This window comes from Syngnathus typhle, linkage group LG13 (assembly GCF_033458585.1).
Source record: "Syngnathus typhle isolate RoL2023-S1 ecotype Sweden linkage group LG13, RoL_Styp_1.0, whole genome shotgun sequence".
Lineage (NCBI taxonomy): Eukaryota > Metazoa > Chordata > Actinopteri > Syngnathiformes > Syngnathidae > Syngnathus > Syngnathus typhle.
The window spans coordinates 8,089,093-8,103,203 of NC_083750.1; the positions used below are offsets into that span (position 1 = coordinate 8,089,093).

Here is a 14,111-nt window from a genome sequence, read left to right on the forward strand (position 1 = left end):
ACTAGAATAAAGTGTAATTGCGCGTTTACTACAGCAGGGGGCAGTGGCGCTCTCATTGTTACTTCTGTCACGTTTGCGACAGTGCAACATTTTACAACTTACAAGACAAGTTAGGATAGTCACGGTGGGGAGGGGGGGCGCGAATAGTTTTCTTCTTGCTAGGGGGGGGCGTAACAGAAAATAATTGAGAAGCACTGGGTTAAATAAAGGTTAACCTAAAAAAAAAAAAAAAAATAAAAAAAAAGTGAACCCTGAACTTTGAACCCGTGGTGACCCGCGGTGACCCGCGGTGACCCCGTGGTGACCCCGTGGTGACCCCGTGGTGACCCCTGGGTGACCTTTGAAAACTGAACTTTCAACTCTAGTTAAAAATCGAAAATGTGCACATGACCCCGTGAACTTTGAACCGACCTTTGACCCCTGGGTGAACTTTGAACCGTAAACTTTGACCTTTGACCCCTAGCTAATTACATTTTTTTTTTTTTTTTAAACCGGCATAGCAGAACGATCCATGGTCTTCAGATGCCGCGCTGTCGCCATCTCCTGGTCAGTTAGTGAAATGCTTTTGCTGATGTTTTTTTTTCTCTCAATTAAAACAAATCAATTAGCAAGTTGGTTTTCTTTATTTAATATCTATTATCAGACAAAACCAAATTGTGAATCAGTCACCTAGGCTATAGCAGAACAAACAATCCATGGTCTTCAGATGCCACGCTGTCGCCATCTCCTGGTCAGCTAGTGAAATGCTTTTGCTGTTTTTTTTTCCTCTCAATTAAAACAAATCAATCAGCCAGTTGGTTTTCTTTATTTAATCTCTGATATCAGACAAAACCAAATTGTGAATCAGTCACCTAGGCCAGTGCTTCTCAAATAGTGGGGCGCGCCCCCCTTGGGGGGCGCGGTGCTATTCCTGGGGGGGCGCGTGTGACCCTGGGGAACAGGCTTTTTTTTTGGCAGTACTAGAATAAAGTGTAATTGCGCGTTTACTACAGCAGGGGGCAGTGGCGCTCTCATTGTTACTTCTGTCACGTTTGCGACAGTGCAACATTTTACGGCTTACAAGACAAGTTAGGATAGTCACGGTGGGGAGGGGGGCGCGAATAGTTTTCTTCTTGCTAGGGGGGGGCGTACCAGAAAATAATTGAGAAGCACTGTATTAGGTACACTTGAAAATGGCGGCGTACCTAAAGGAGTCTCTGTGTGACGTCATAGATCAACCAGCCAATCAGGAGGTGTGGGTGAGAGCCGGTGTGGCACTTTTCACTTTCAGTTAAGCTTTGGCCATGATTTTTCCCTAATGAAGTGGCCTGTTATTAGGTACACCTAAAAATGTCGGTGTACCTAATGGAGTGTCCAAGTGACGTCACGGATACTAGCGTTAGGGTTTCAAAGTAGGGTTTAAAACTAGGGTTTCATAGTAGGGTTAGAGCCTAAGTCTGCTGGCTGGTTGCTCATGGAAATGCTTTCCCTAAGACTAAGTTAAGTTTTATTACAGATATAAATAACAGGCCTCTTTCATATAATACATTTGTTGAACCACAATTTTACTGGTTTCCTTGACCGGACAATGTGCAATCACATCACCTCACAATATAGAAATAAGGGCAACATAAGCTCAGTGACAAGGTACAAAAAGTTTTATTTGTATGCCTGCAGAAGACGTGTCCCACATGTCAACCAAACAGCACAAATAAAGACAAGACGCAAATTATCATTTTACAGTAAAAAATGAAACCAAAAACCAAGACTTTATTAAAGAAGCATAAAAAATAAAACTCTTGATACATTTCTCATAACCGTCAAACCAGCTCAAATTATACCATGATACAATTTTTCCTGGCTCTTGGTTAAAAGGTCCATAAACTTTCAAATAAAATATATTTCAATTTTAAAATTTTCTTCAATAATTTTCTCATTTTGTTATAAATTGCTTATATGTAGTACACAGAAAATAATGAAAATTTAAAAAAAAAAAGAAAATAAAAATAAATCTTAAGTAATAAACGGTCACATTATTGTCTGGGATATTTAGGTAAGCAAATCAATTGTAAAAATAAAATGTGTAAAAAGTTTCTTGTTTTATATCTTAAAAATGAGCTAATGACATGCAGATGGTTAACTTACAAATAATGATACAAGTCCTCGTATTCAAAGAAGCCATTTTGCTTGCAAAAACAAGATGCCGATGATTGTTCCGATATTTACACACACAGGTACTTCTGCTGACATGGTTTACATTTTGGTTGAGCGTACAAAAGAGAATTAAAGCAAAAAATAGGCAAGCGGGGGGGGGGGGGGGGCAGCTTGAGCGGAGTCTCCCCCCCGACCGGCTACGCGCCCTGCCCCCCTAGGTTGGAGAGGCTTGTCTTTGAATCCCCCCGCTAATCAGAAAAAAGAAAGGTCAGAGGTCAGGCTAGCGTGCCTCAGGAAACCCTGTTTTCAAACCTTGAAGCAAGAAAATGGGGGAAGGGGAGCACACTGGTCTTAAAAAAATAAAAATCAGCAGTCAATCTGGAAAAATGGTACCTGTTTTTTTTTTTGTTTTTAACAATGAAAGTACTGTACATTAAGTCTAACATTCTGACTGGCCACATGGGCTCTAACAACACAAGTTGAAATATCCTGTCTTTAAGCAGGGCTCTAAGATGCGCCCATGTAACAGCCTCGGCGTCACTCGGACATTTTGCTTTAATCGAATCCCGCGTGACGACGACATTCTGCAGCTTGCTGGGATTGGAACACAAAGTGTGTGTGTCTGTCGGTCTGTGTGTGTGTGGAAGCCCTGGGTGGGTGATGGCCACTAGCTGCCAGAAAGGATACATAACCGTCTTCCTACTGTGGGTCAGCCCCAAAAGTCAAACTAGGAGGAAGCCCTTTAATGTCACCGCAATTGAGTTTTGTCATGGCTTCTTCACGTTTTCCAGCACAATGCGCATACAAACGCTAGCAACGCTATAAAAGAGAAACCCCCCCCTCCCTACCCCAAAAAGGCGTCTGTGTAGTGCACCGCTAAAGTATGCGGAATGGGGTGGAAGACCCTCATGAAAACTGCTGTTTGTGTTTTGTTTGTTGGTATTCAGATGGCAGGATGGGAGGAGGCGGGGTTTCAACTTGGGTGGGGGGCAGTGACAGTGCATGGAAAATACTTCAATTGACCTTTCCTGATGTTTGTTTTTTTTTTTGCATGGAAAAGGAACTACCCTTAAACAAGACCCTCCTTGTTGGAGCAACTATTACAACACACTCCCTCTCATAGTAAAAAAAACCTGAAAAAAATAAAATAAAGAATAATCCACACCCAAACACTCACACAAATACTCCTCACACGACAAGGATCAGAAACACTTTCACAGAAAAAAAACACACATACACATTGACATTCTTCAAATGATGGACATACTCTCTCGTCAATTATCTCTCATTGTAACAGTCTCGCACAACAAACAAACAATGCAAGGTCATTAGAAAACAAAACCACATTTTTCTCCCACATCACATACTGTGACACTCCTTGCACACAACTCACACTCTCGTTCAGACTAACGCGAGAGGAACACACAAACAAGCGGACTTCTCTGACTGACACGATTGTTCTCTCTCACACTAACAAACATGCTGGAACAGCGAGACACAAACACACAAACCCTCTCAGTAATGCGCACGCCTCCACAGTCAGAAAGCACTTTAGGAGCCCATGCAAGTGTAACAGACAGGATGTGGGTGGACTGGGAGCAGTATGTGTGTGTGTGTGTGTGCGTGCGTGGGGGAGGGCGCGGATGGATCAGCTCCTGCCTTGGAGACTTTCGTGGGGGGAGGTGAACCGGAGCAGTCACACATAATTTTTTTGAAAGAGAAACAGCCACACAATGAAAAGGTGGGAAGGGATGCTTTGTGCGGCTAAAGATGGACACACACGCACGATTGTCAAGTGATGTTTGAGCGGGCTCCTCCAGCAGAGACAATGTGCTGACTTCTACAGACATTTGGCATCGCTTGATGGCTACTTTCAGTCTATGAGGCCACAACACGGAGGATTGGGGGTTGGGGGGACGCCCGGTCGCAACCAAACAATCGGATTAGTGTCATAGGTCTCAAACTCAAGGCCTGCAGGCCTGAATCGACCCGCCGCATTTTATGCGGCTTTTGTGGTTTCCGCGCTCAAACCAGAACCACTAGTCTTCATTTTTAGTATTACAAGTGGTTTTTGTTTCCAACTACATTTTTAAAAGAAACGGACTCGCCAAAATGTGTTACCCAGTCATTTGTTGTCTAAGACAATTACACAGCTCCAGAAAGCACTGCAATCATTTCCAACCGAACTACAACGATCCAGACAAAGATGAGTTTGACACCTCCGGATTTCTGTCGCAAACAAGGGCGCAACGGCAAAGAAGGAGCGCGAGAAATTGGAGGCATGAGCGGACGCAAGTAAAAAGTTGAGGCCTCATCTGTCAGCTTCATGGAAAAAAATATCGGCCAAGTACAAAAGCAGTCAAAAGGAAAGACTGAGAGAAGGAAGGAGAGATGAGGGGAGCTCAAAATGAAGGCCTGAAGAGAGATAAGACACTAGTTTCACCACTGAGACCGTCTCCAAATAAATCCATAGTGTCATTATTATTATTATTATTCATCAGCATCATTGTCTCTGGTAATGCTGCATTGTTATGATTATTAATATTATGGTCCACTTTGTGTTCAAGGATATTAGTGTGAATCGGGGCCTCCACGCAGCTCTCGCCGCCACCACCATTAAGAGAAAATGCGTATACACTGCGTGGTGGGCGTGTGGCACACGGGGCACTCGGGCTCAGACGATTGGCAGATCTGCCCGGCGCACTCCATGCAGAAAAGGTTGTGGCCGCACGGCACCAGGGCGGCCGTCACCTCGCTCTCGAAGCACACAAAGCAGTCCCTGTTGACCCCGGGGCCTGCGCCCACCAGGCCTGCCACGCCGGGGCCCGGCCCGCCTTTCAGCCGACTCAGCATCCCAGAGCTGAGGCCCGCGCCGCCCTCCGAGTCGGTGGGTGAACCGCCGGGCAGCGAGGATGCCGAGCAGGAGGAGTAACCCGTGGACGAGCCGCCCGAACTGGAGCTGGAGCCCCCGGAGAAGGAGCCACCGCTGCCGCCTGCCGCGCTGCCCGACTGCAGCCAGGAGAGTGTGCTCAGAGGGTCGCTCTGGGCGCGGCGGGCCAGCGGGTGCTCCAGCGAGCTGGCGACGACGTCCTGGGGCAGCGTCGGGGACAAACGCGGCGTGATGGCGCCGCCGCTCAAGCCGCTGCTGTTGCGGCGGAGCGGCGGCTGAGGGTGCGAGGGGCCGCCTGACTTGTTGGCGCCGTTGACAAAGGGAGCCCAGATGTTGGAAGCGCTGTATTCAAAGCCCAGTTCCTCTGAGGAAGGGAGCGGGGTGGAGTCGCCGCCAAAAGTGAATCCTGCCCCAGCGCTGCTGGAACCTGTGCTGAAGGGGCTGGTTGGGCTGGCCCCCTCGTTGCCCTTGCGGCCCCCGCCATAACCGTCGGAACTCATCGCGCCGTTGTGTGCGTGATAGGCCACCGAGGAGGACATCTTACGGTTCACAGACATCTGGATGGCGGCGGGTGGCGGGGAGGGTGCAGGAGGTGGGGGTGCGGAATGATGGTTGCTGGCCCGGGACCACAGGGACGCCCCCAGGCCCGCGCTGAGGGCGCCCAGGCCCTCTAGGCTGACGTCGGTCCCGTTGGTGTGAAAGTCGTTGTCTCCCTGCAGGTCGACGAAGGTTCCGGTTCTCAGCGTGATGTGGGTCTCGATCTCTTCTCTGGCCCGGTCCACGTTCTCGGGCATGCCGGTCACCTCGAACACGGGGTCCTTCTCTCGACTGGGCGTCACGATGTAGGTGTGGGTCTGCTGCTGGATGCGCTTGATGGTGGCTCCTTTCGGACCCACAACCAGACCCACCACTCTGTAGGGTACCCGCACCTGGACCGCAACCCAGACAAATAAATTAATCAGGACAATTTCGTTTATAAACACAGAACACAACAATGCCTCCTTTCAAAAGGAGGAAAATGTCATTTTTGTGACTTCTGACTGCCCAGCTATAAAATACAGTGGTGCCTTGAGTTACAATTTTATTTGATTCCGTCACCATTCATATCTCAAATTGTCTTTTCCCAATTAAAAGGGCTCTATTGCCTTTCCTTTTTAACGTCATGCTAAAGATATTAAAAGTAAAAGGCAGTCAAGCAGTACCTGAATGGTTGTTTGTCCAGGGAGGTGCGGTGGTCCAGGAAGTGAGCCTCCCCCTCCTCCGCCTCCTCCACCTCCGGACCCTCCCGCTTTGCAACGGGATGCTCGAATCATGGAGAAATGCTCGGCTGCAGAGACGATCTCCCGTTTGGCCATTTCCACGTCCTCCCTGCGTCCCGTCACGATGAACACTGGCTCCTCGCCGCGGACAGGGGTCTTTATGTAAGTGTTGGTCTTGGCGCGCAACGCTTTGATCTTACAACCTGGATTGGAAAAAACATGGAGAAAAATGTCAGGTTTATGCCAAAAACTCAACAGAAATCATATTTGTGTTTTGTAAAATAGACATGCTGCAGATGCAAGGATGACCACTAGGAGGCGTGCAAGATAATGAAATAATTGATAGAATTGCTCCACGGTAATAATAACTTGACTGACAAGTTCAATTGGTATTTTCTCATTCTTTTAACTTCACTCAGGTGGCAGGGGGAAAAAATACTAACGGTTCAGAGCTTGGAAAAACCTACTAACTGAGTGGATAATAGGTCCAAATCCAATATTCTATATTATACTGTTACCAAGTGATGAATGTCAAATTACCCAGAGAACCAGCAACCACCACTTCCATTTTTATCTGGGCTACTGTAGCCAATGTGTGTCATGAATCATGTGACTAGTTTAAAAAAAGATCTCCCAACAGTGTGTGCATTAAAATAAAGGCGAAGACACCGCATTAACGTGAAGACTAGAAAACAAAAATGAAGCATCAGATTCAGCCACATTCTAACCGATTTTGCGCTGTGTCTTTAACTGATGACGCGTCATCAGGGCGACCAATAGGAGGAGCGGAGTGTGATGTCATTGTGGAAAGCAGAAAGCATGGCTTTTTCAAACAAAGGGAACAATACTGGAAACGCCGCCGCCACCGCTACAAGCTAGTCGGCGGCTAAAAAAGAGCGCCAGCCGGTATCGAGAGTGCGCGTCGAGGACAAAGGAGGCGAGAGATTCAGTTGGAGCGCGGCGAGGCGCGCGACAAGCGGCGTCGGCGTACGGACTGCGCGAGCTACAGCTTTTGGGTGCAGGGCGTAACACCGCCCAGTCCCGTGTTTGTGAGACCGTCTGCTCCATTTCGGCGCCCCCAAACCCCCACAATCACAATATAACGTGCCTTGTAAGCATACATGGCACTGATGGGTGACACTAGTCTTGCATTCAAGCCCCCTTCTCCGTTTATGATGCATTCAAAGCGAATTTAGCGCCATTTCCTTTGTTTGGTGCAGCCTGCAAGACATGTCCAGACTGCTTTGTCTGACCTCGTCCCACCCCTCCCCCTTCAAGCGCGCTACCTGTCAAACTATTGTGCATAAACAGTGCGAAAAGTACGCGCTTAATGGAGCAAATGCTACATTTCTAAAGCAATAATGACCGCGCCGGTTTGCGTTTACGCACAGAGCTAAGCCTAGTCAGGAAACTAAAGTTGTCGGAGGCGACAGCGCACCCAAACAAAGGAACAGCCGGCTCCCCTCCGACCAAACAAGCCCGCAAAATAATAATAAAATAAATGAAAAAGGCTCACCTTGCCTTCCCACGATCTCCGCCACATGCTCGGAGCTCGGCACGGGCACACACTCGGTCATGTTGACGCTTCTCTTTCGGTTGCAGAGGACGGAGGCGCTTTGTTCCCCGTGGAGCATCGGGTGCGAGCCGCCGGCCATGTGGTAGCCGCCCGAGCCGTAGTACTCCGGGGACGGAGAGCAGGAGCTCGGAGAGTCCCGGGACATTTGGAGGTCCACGTAACCCTCCGATCCGGAGGCTTGGGTACCGTCCAAGGTGTCGACCAGCCCGCCGCCGCCACCTCCACAGTCCACCTTTTCCATGGCCATGAGTGACAGCTGGTCGAGGGCGAAGCGAAGCACCTCCTGGTGGTCCTCGTCCCGGGACTCTTGGTCCGTTTCTCGGGGCAGACCGACCCCGTTGTGTTGGCTGCTAATCACCACGTCGTGGTCCATGATGTCAGGGTGGAATAAAGGGCTAGGCATAGTCTCTCCGTGGATATCACATCAGATCACGGATGCCTACTTGTCGGGAGTGAGCACGCCCCACTTCTGAAAGGATAAAAAAGGGAAAATAATTTTGTCGTGGAGAAAAAAACAAGAGTGGGAATGAGATCTTTAAGGTGGGTGTCAGCTTTTTGGGCGCCTTGCTTTGTCTTGTTGTGACTGACAACTCCAGCATCCAGCTTTTGTCGGGATAAAGGAAAATAGTATTCCTTTGAAACAACACAAAAGGCGTATTCTCGCACCCACCTCCAAACAATACGTGTCGCGAGTGACTTTAATATCAATAATAAAAAAAACTAAACAAAAAGAAAAAAGGCGACGAGAAGTGTCAGAAGTGCTGTTGTTAGCTCCGGCTAGCCAGTTAGCAGGCTAGCTCCTCCACACTCAGTCACGTTGCCGACCTCTTTGTTTGGGAGCTAAGCTAGCTTCACTGAGGAATTCCTTTAAAAACACACACACACGCTCACGCTCAGATTCCATAATGTAATCACGCGGTCCAAACTTACTTTATCCTTACTTTGTCGAGTCTCTCTGCCTCGCTTTGCTGTCGCCTTGTTCCTTCAGGAACAGATGAGAAACTAAGCCGGGAAGAAGAAGAGGAGGAAGAAGGAGGGAGGAGGAGCAGCAGCCTTCTTTCGAGCTAGCACGTTAGCAGCCTAGCACGCCAAAACTGGGGTGGGGGGCGTTAAAGCAGAGTTGTCCCCCTCATAAAACAAAACAAAAACACATTAAAGGGACGCCCGTAGATGTCTCTGCACGATGACTCCTGAGAGCGTCTTCATGGTAGGGAAAACACTGGTCCCCAAAGCCGAGCGTGATTTGGTGGGGGGACAAAGTGGTATTCGGCGGTCCGTGACCCCGTTGGCTCTCTCCGGCACAGCCCGCTTCAGTGGTTCTCTCCGCCGCCTTTGTCTCACCAGGCGCACGCCGCTCTCTCGCTCCGACGGCACTGACGTCAGCCGCGACACAACAATGGGTTCAAAGGCCACATACGGCGATGGGGAGAAGAGGATCCACGCAAAGCCACGGCTGCTGTCATTGCCATTGTGTCAGTCGCTCGGCTGGACCGCCATCCCTTTATTTATTCGTTTAAAACCAAGCAAACGTTGTTGTTTGATCATTCAAAGCCACCATTCAGTTGTATTGTATCCTTGAGCAGTTATTCAATATCATTCAAATCCAGTTTTATGTATGCGCTATTTTGAGAAATTCATATACTATTACATCTGATGTCTTACCAATGAACACCCCCACACACACACACTCACATGTGCTTGTACACTTTTTGATTCAGATTCAAACCCATGAAATAAAATACACCAATGTCCAAAAGATGCATTTATTTAACAATATTGATTCATGTACAGTAGTAAAGTAACAGTGTTTCTTACAATGTGGCTCGCCATTAGATAACTTGACCTAAAGTATTTGTAAACCAGCAAGAATATTTGAAAACCATCAAACTATGTCATCTCTCCAAGCTTTATGTGGGTGTGTGAGAGAGTACAGCATGCAAGTCAACATTCTCCAATCTTTGCGATGCTTCTTCGCATAAACATTACTTAACAGTGACGGCGGGGATCTCAAAGAAAGCAGTGTTCTTCACAGGTGGAGGCACATTCAGAGATAATTTACAGTTCACGTAAACAAAGTTTGTTTGAGCTCATTTAGCAGCCGTTATAAAAACGACACATAAAGAATAGTGTGCGGCACCAAACATATCTCCTGAAAATTGATGGAGGTAACAGCTGAAAGTTGGAGCACCTTTTCAATTGATGACAATAAAAATACAACACAACCGTTTTAGTTTAGTTGAAGTAGTGAAAAAAAAACTCCCCCACATAATGACTTCAGTTGAAGTTGTGGTAAACGATGTAAGTGAAAAATCAGTCAGCACTGCTGGAATTAAAACAGCCATTTTATGTACCTTGGCTATAACTGCTCCTTTTCCACTCGCTCGGCCTCCTTCTCCTTTTCTTCTTCTTCTTCTTCTTCTTCTGTGCTGGGTGCCTCAACCACAGCGGCGTCCTCAACATGAGCCAACATATCCGCCATGAGGGCTTCCTCGAGCCTCCTTCGCACATTTTGCACAAGGTCCTCTTGCTTTCTGAAGGACACAGAATATGAGGAGGACACCTTTAATGTGCACTGCATCTGGTGATGTCTTCATTAGAAGTTGATAAAACCAACACGTCAGACTGGATACAAATGTGCCTCGAATGTGGAAAAATGGAACATTCGCAATTCCACATGATTTGGAAAAACATATCTGACCGTCATCAGCATCAATGACTCTCCTTTTATATTCACAGCATTTGTTTTTTTTAGACCTAAAATGGTGGCAACAGTACAGTACAGGCCTGGAACCGATTAGGTCTATTCACATTATTTCCCTAAAATCTGGCAGCACTGCGGGCCTAGTGGTTACCACTCCTGCCACTAAGTTCTGAGGTTCCCATGTCGGTTCTGGCCTTACTGGGTACATTTTACACGGTCTCTCGTCATACTAAGCTTTATACTAAACAATATTTATAATTCCATATGTACCAGTGGCTAAAAAGCAAAGCGTGGAGAGTCTTTGTCACCAAAATGTATGAGCGCCGTCGACAATGAGAATTGTACCACTCAACCCAAATAATGTCACCTGATATCTTCATCGGTCACCACAAATGCCTTGCAGAGAGGCTGTGTCGTGTTGAGCCACACTCCTGGGTTTTTCTCGACGGCCGCCGTGAGCTGGCCAGTGACGGGTGCGGGGCTTGTGTGGAGGGCGCTCGCGATGGCGGACAGAAGCGTTTTATCAGAACTCGCAGGGCCGACACCTGAGGAGAAAAAAAGACCAAGATGGTTGAAAAGGTGCCATTTGTAAACTCTCGAGCGTTGTTGTTTTGGAACTGCGGTCACCTTGTAGGCCTTTGGGAAGATCCATAGTTTTCACTAGCTCGTCTGCTATGTCAAAGGCACTTAACCCACTCAGCTTCCTCTCCCAGAATAACTATAATAAAAAAACAAAAAAAAAAACATTGCACATTACTATTCAGCTTACAGTGAACGCCCGTTTACTGAGATAACTTCCAGACCCGCCCACAATATTTAAAAATCCACAATTTAGAGGAACAATATTTTTTATCTAGATTGACCCCTCCCACAAACCCATCACGAAGATGAAATAAAACGTCTAACTCGCCTGCTTTGGTTGGTCCACAGCCCTCTGTGGGTCTGTTTTCACCTTGTTACTAGGGTGATTTGTTACTTTGGTCACTGGCTGCTTGAAGATGGAGGCTGTCTGTCGAACGGGCAGCGTTGTGTTCAAGTCTGGCTTGGCCTGTTGAAGGAAGACATACAACTAGGAATTTAAAAAAATAAAATCAAAAATGAACGGAACAACACAATGGTAAGAAATATCTGTTGAGGTAATTTATGAGCGTTAACAATCAATAAATCTCACCACTGTTATACGTTTGCCAACGTGAGCCCAGTTGGCCACCTCTATGTCGAAACAGACTAATTTAATTCTTCCCTGTAGTTAAACAATAACTGACTGCAGTGGATGGAGAACATTATAGACCACTTTCTATGGGAAGATTCACTTGACACGAAAAGGTAAAAAGAGTGTGTGAGCGGTTAAAGGTTGTGTTTTTTTTAGTTCAGTTTTCGGTAATTACAATAATAATGCAATGTGAAAGATTTCTTCAATGATTTGCAGTAGCACTCGCTGGTTTAAGAGTTCAAACGAGCTTCTGCAGAGCAGCAAGGATCGATCGAGCAACTTGAATAATTCAATTGCAAAAAATGGTCGGAGCAAAATCTCACCTGGAAGATTCGCAGGGATCTTTCCCTCCACATGGACTAACGTTCATGTAGTTGCCATGGTAAGTCAACTTTGCATGCTAATTCACTGACACCCACGGCACTCACCAGGCCAGGCCTGCCTTTTAAAGCCTAAAAATACCTACATGTATGATATTGTGCCTAATTAATAAAAAATGGTTTTATCTGATTACTCAATGAGATAATTGGTAGATTACTTAAATCTAAAAATATTCCATAGCGGCAGGCCTAGTGAGGACCACTCTGGAAGACATCATTTTTAAAAATATCATCACTGCTAAAAAAAAAACAACAGAGTCTAAGTGTGTTGATTCTCACCCTGATTTGATGGTTGCCATCATGATGCTTGTACCCACTTCGCTGGACTTTCGTAAGAACTAAATGTGCAGCACGAGACTGGCTGGCCTCGTCCATGTGAAAGTTGTTGGCCGGACCTCGTGTTGTCTGCGGCTTACCGAGAACACGCCTGACGGGTACACTGGAGAGGATACACAATATTAAATCAATGAAAATGACAAGGATTTATGGCATCATTGTGTAAATTGATCATGCTCAGATTGAATTGACACCACCACAGAGAAATTAATTCATTTTGTTGTGGTTGTAGTTTACATGGGAAACAGAATGAGGAAAAACGATATACTCTCCGCAGTCAATCAATTTATTTTTTTCTTCTGTCAATGTATTTTTTATGCAATTTATACATAATATTAGTCCTATAAATCATTACTTTTGCCATCACCATTACAGTGGAAGGTTTCCCGCCGTAGCAGTGCAATGACAGGTGAGTGAAGACAAACTCGTTCACGCCCACACAACGTTCATCAAGTCAAAGCATAGCAATGGCTGCGCACACGGGAAGAGGTTTTGTGTTGCTAAAACGACAAAACCACCAACATGTTCCCTGTTCTTTTACGTATAACAGCGTTTATGAACATTTAATCCCAGTGTTGTTCTAGATCAGAAAAAAAGGCACACGCTAATTAAGTTATATACACGCCAGATAATGAGAGGACCCATATTTCACAAAGGTAGTTAGTAAGAATTTCAATTCTGTGCCTAGCGACAAATATCTTAGTATATTCGTATTTTAAAGACAACGCGACTTGATTAATGTTTTGGAGCCAAGGAACCGACGTAGCTCAAGTCAAGCGTGTGACTGTAAACAATGAAACTTGGCTAGCTAATCTTGCTAGCAGGGACGGGAGACCACCCGGAGTACCGTACGAGTAAACATTCGGCAAAAGTAACGTTAATGTGCATCGTAAAGCTTTAATAAAGGATTTGGTTATCTCCAACATTGGAGTTGGGAAAATAACAATTTGTTGAGTTTGCAAGACGCATGCACGTACTCGTACTCATTTCCTGCTGAGCAAACTTTCAATGAAAAAAAAAAACCCCGACTCCTTGAAGCGCAAAAACGTCCAAACCTACCTTTTACGTTCCATACTTTCAAGCGTCCTCGTTCCGTGTGGAGTCGAAGTCGGCTATTGGAAAGTAGCAAATGTCAACGAGCAGCTATGTGTCGTGAATTAGCATCAGAGATTTGTTTATCGATCACCATTCCTCAGTCAGGACCTTTCCACGCCGAGATCAGTCCGCCCACCACGTCACCCCCCTCGATTGTACTGTAATCCATCCGCGGCACTCACCTCACTTAAACTAGTGCGGAAGTGACGATGTGAGGGTGGAAGGCACAGGTGGCCAAACAGGGGTCCGGGGGACTAACCCTAACTTTAGGCTCCGCATACATTGTTGTGCTTTTTTTAAAAAAATGTCCATGCATAATACATCAGTGGATTGTAAATGTTCAGTTAAAATATTAAGTAGATGACAGTAAAATTTGGACTTGAATAGATGTTTGAATCTAAACATTTAATGATTATTTCATTAATTGGTGCAAAGTATATGAAAGGCTCCCTGAACAAAATGTCTCCCTGAACCAAAGCGTTTTTGGTAGAAAAGACAAGTGAAGTTAAACAGTCAAAAATAACTTTG

The 14,111-nt window shown here is 46.1% G+C and overlaps 2 protein-coding genes and 1 long non-coding RNA gene across 3 annotated transcripts; 1 reads left to right on the top strand and 2 right to left on the bottom strand.

Moving 5' to 3' along the window:
* Positions 1-1,622: 1,622 nt before the first annotated feature.
* LOC133166232 (RNA-binding protein MEX3B) lies at positions 1,623-8,261 on the bottom strand. The gene is made up of 3 exons (XM_061296291.1): positions 7,799-8,261; positions 6,226-6,485; positions 1,623-5,952 (listed from the first exon to the last, which is right to left on the bottom strand). Exons 1-3 carry the CDS (start codon positions 8,259-8,261, stop codon positions 4,750-4,752), a joined length of 1,926 nt encoding a protein of 641 aa, XP_061152275.1. The 3' UTR covers positions 1,623-4,749.
* A 663-nt stretch (positions 8,262-8,924) lies between these two features.
* Positions 8,925-9,614, top strand: LOC133166236 (uncharacterized). The gene is made up of 2 exons (XR_009717725.1): positions 8,925-9,065; positions 9,203-9,614. It is a non-coding gene; the product is annotated as an uncharacterized LOC133166236 (long non-coding RNA).
* Positions 9,608-13,739, bottom strand: mbd3a (methyl-CpG binding domain protein 3a). Its single transcript, XM_061296292.1, has 6 exons — positions 13,548-13,739; positions 12,432-12,591; positions 11,470-11,607; positions 11,187-11,277; positions 10,927-11,104; positions 9,608-10,389 (listed from the first exon to the last, which is right to left on the bottom strand). Exons 1-6 carry the CDS (start codon positions 13,559-13,561, stop codon positions 10,215-10,217), a joined length of 756 nt encoding a protein of 251 aa, XP_061152276.1. The 5' UTR covers positions 13,562-13,739; the 3' UTR covers positions 9,608-10,214.
* Between the last annotated feature and the right edge of the window lie 372 nt (positions 13,740-14,111).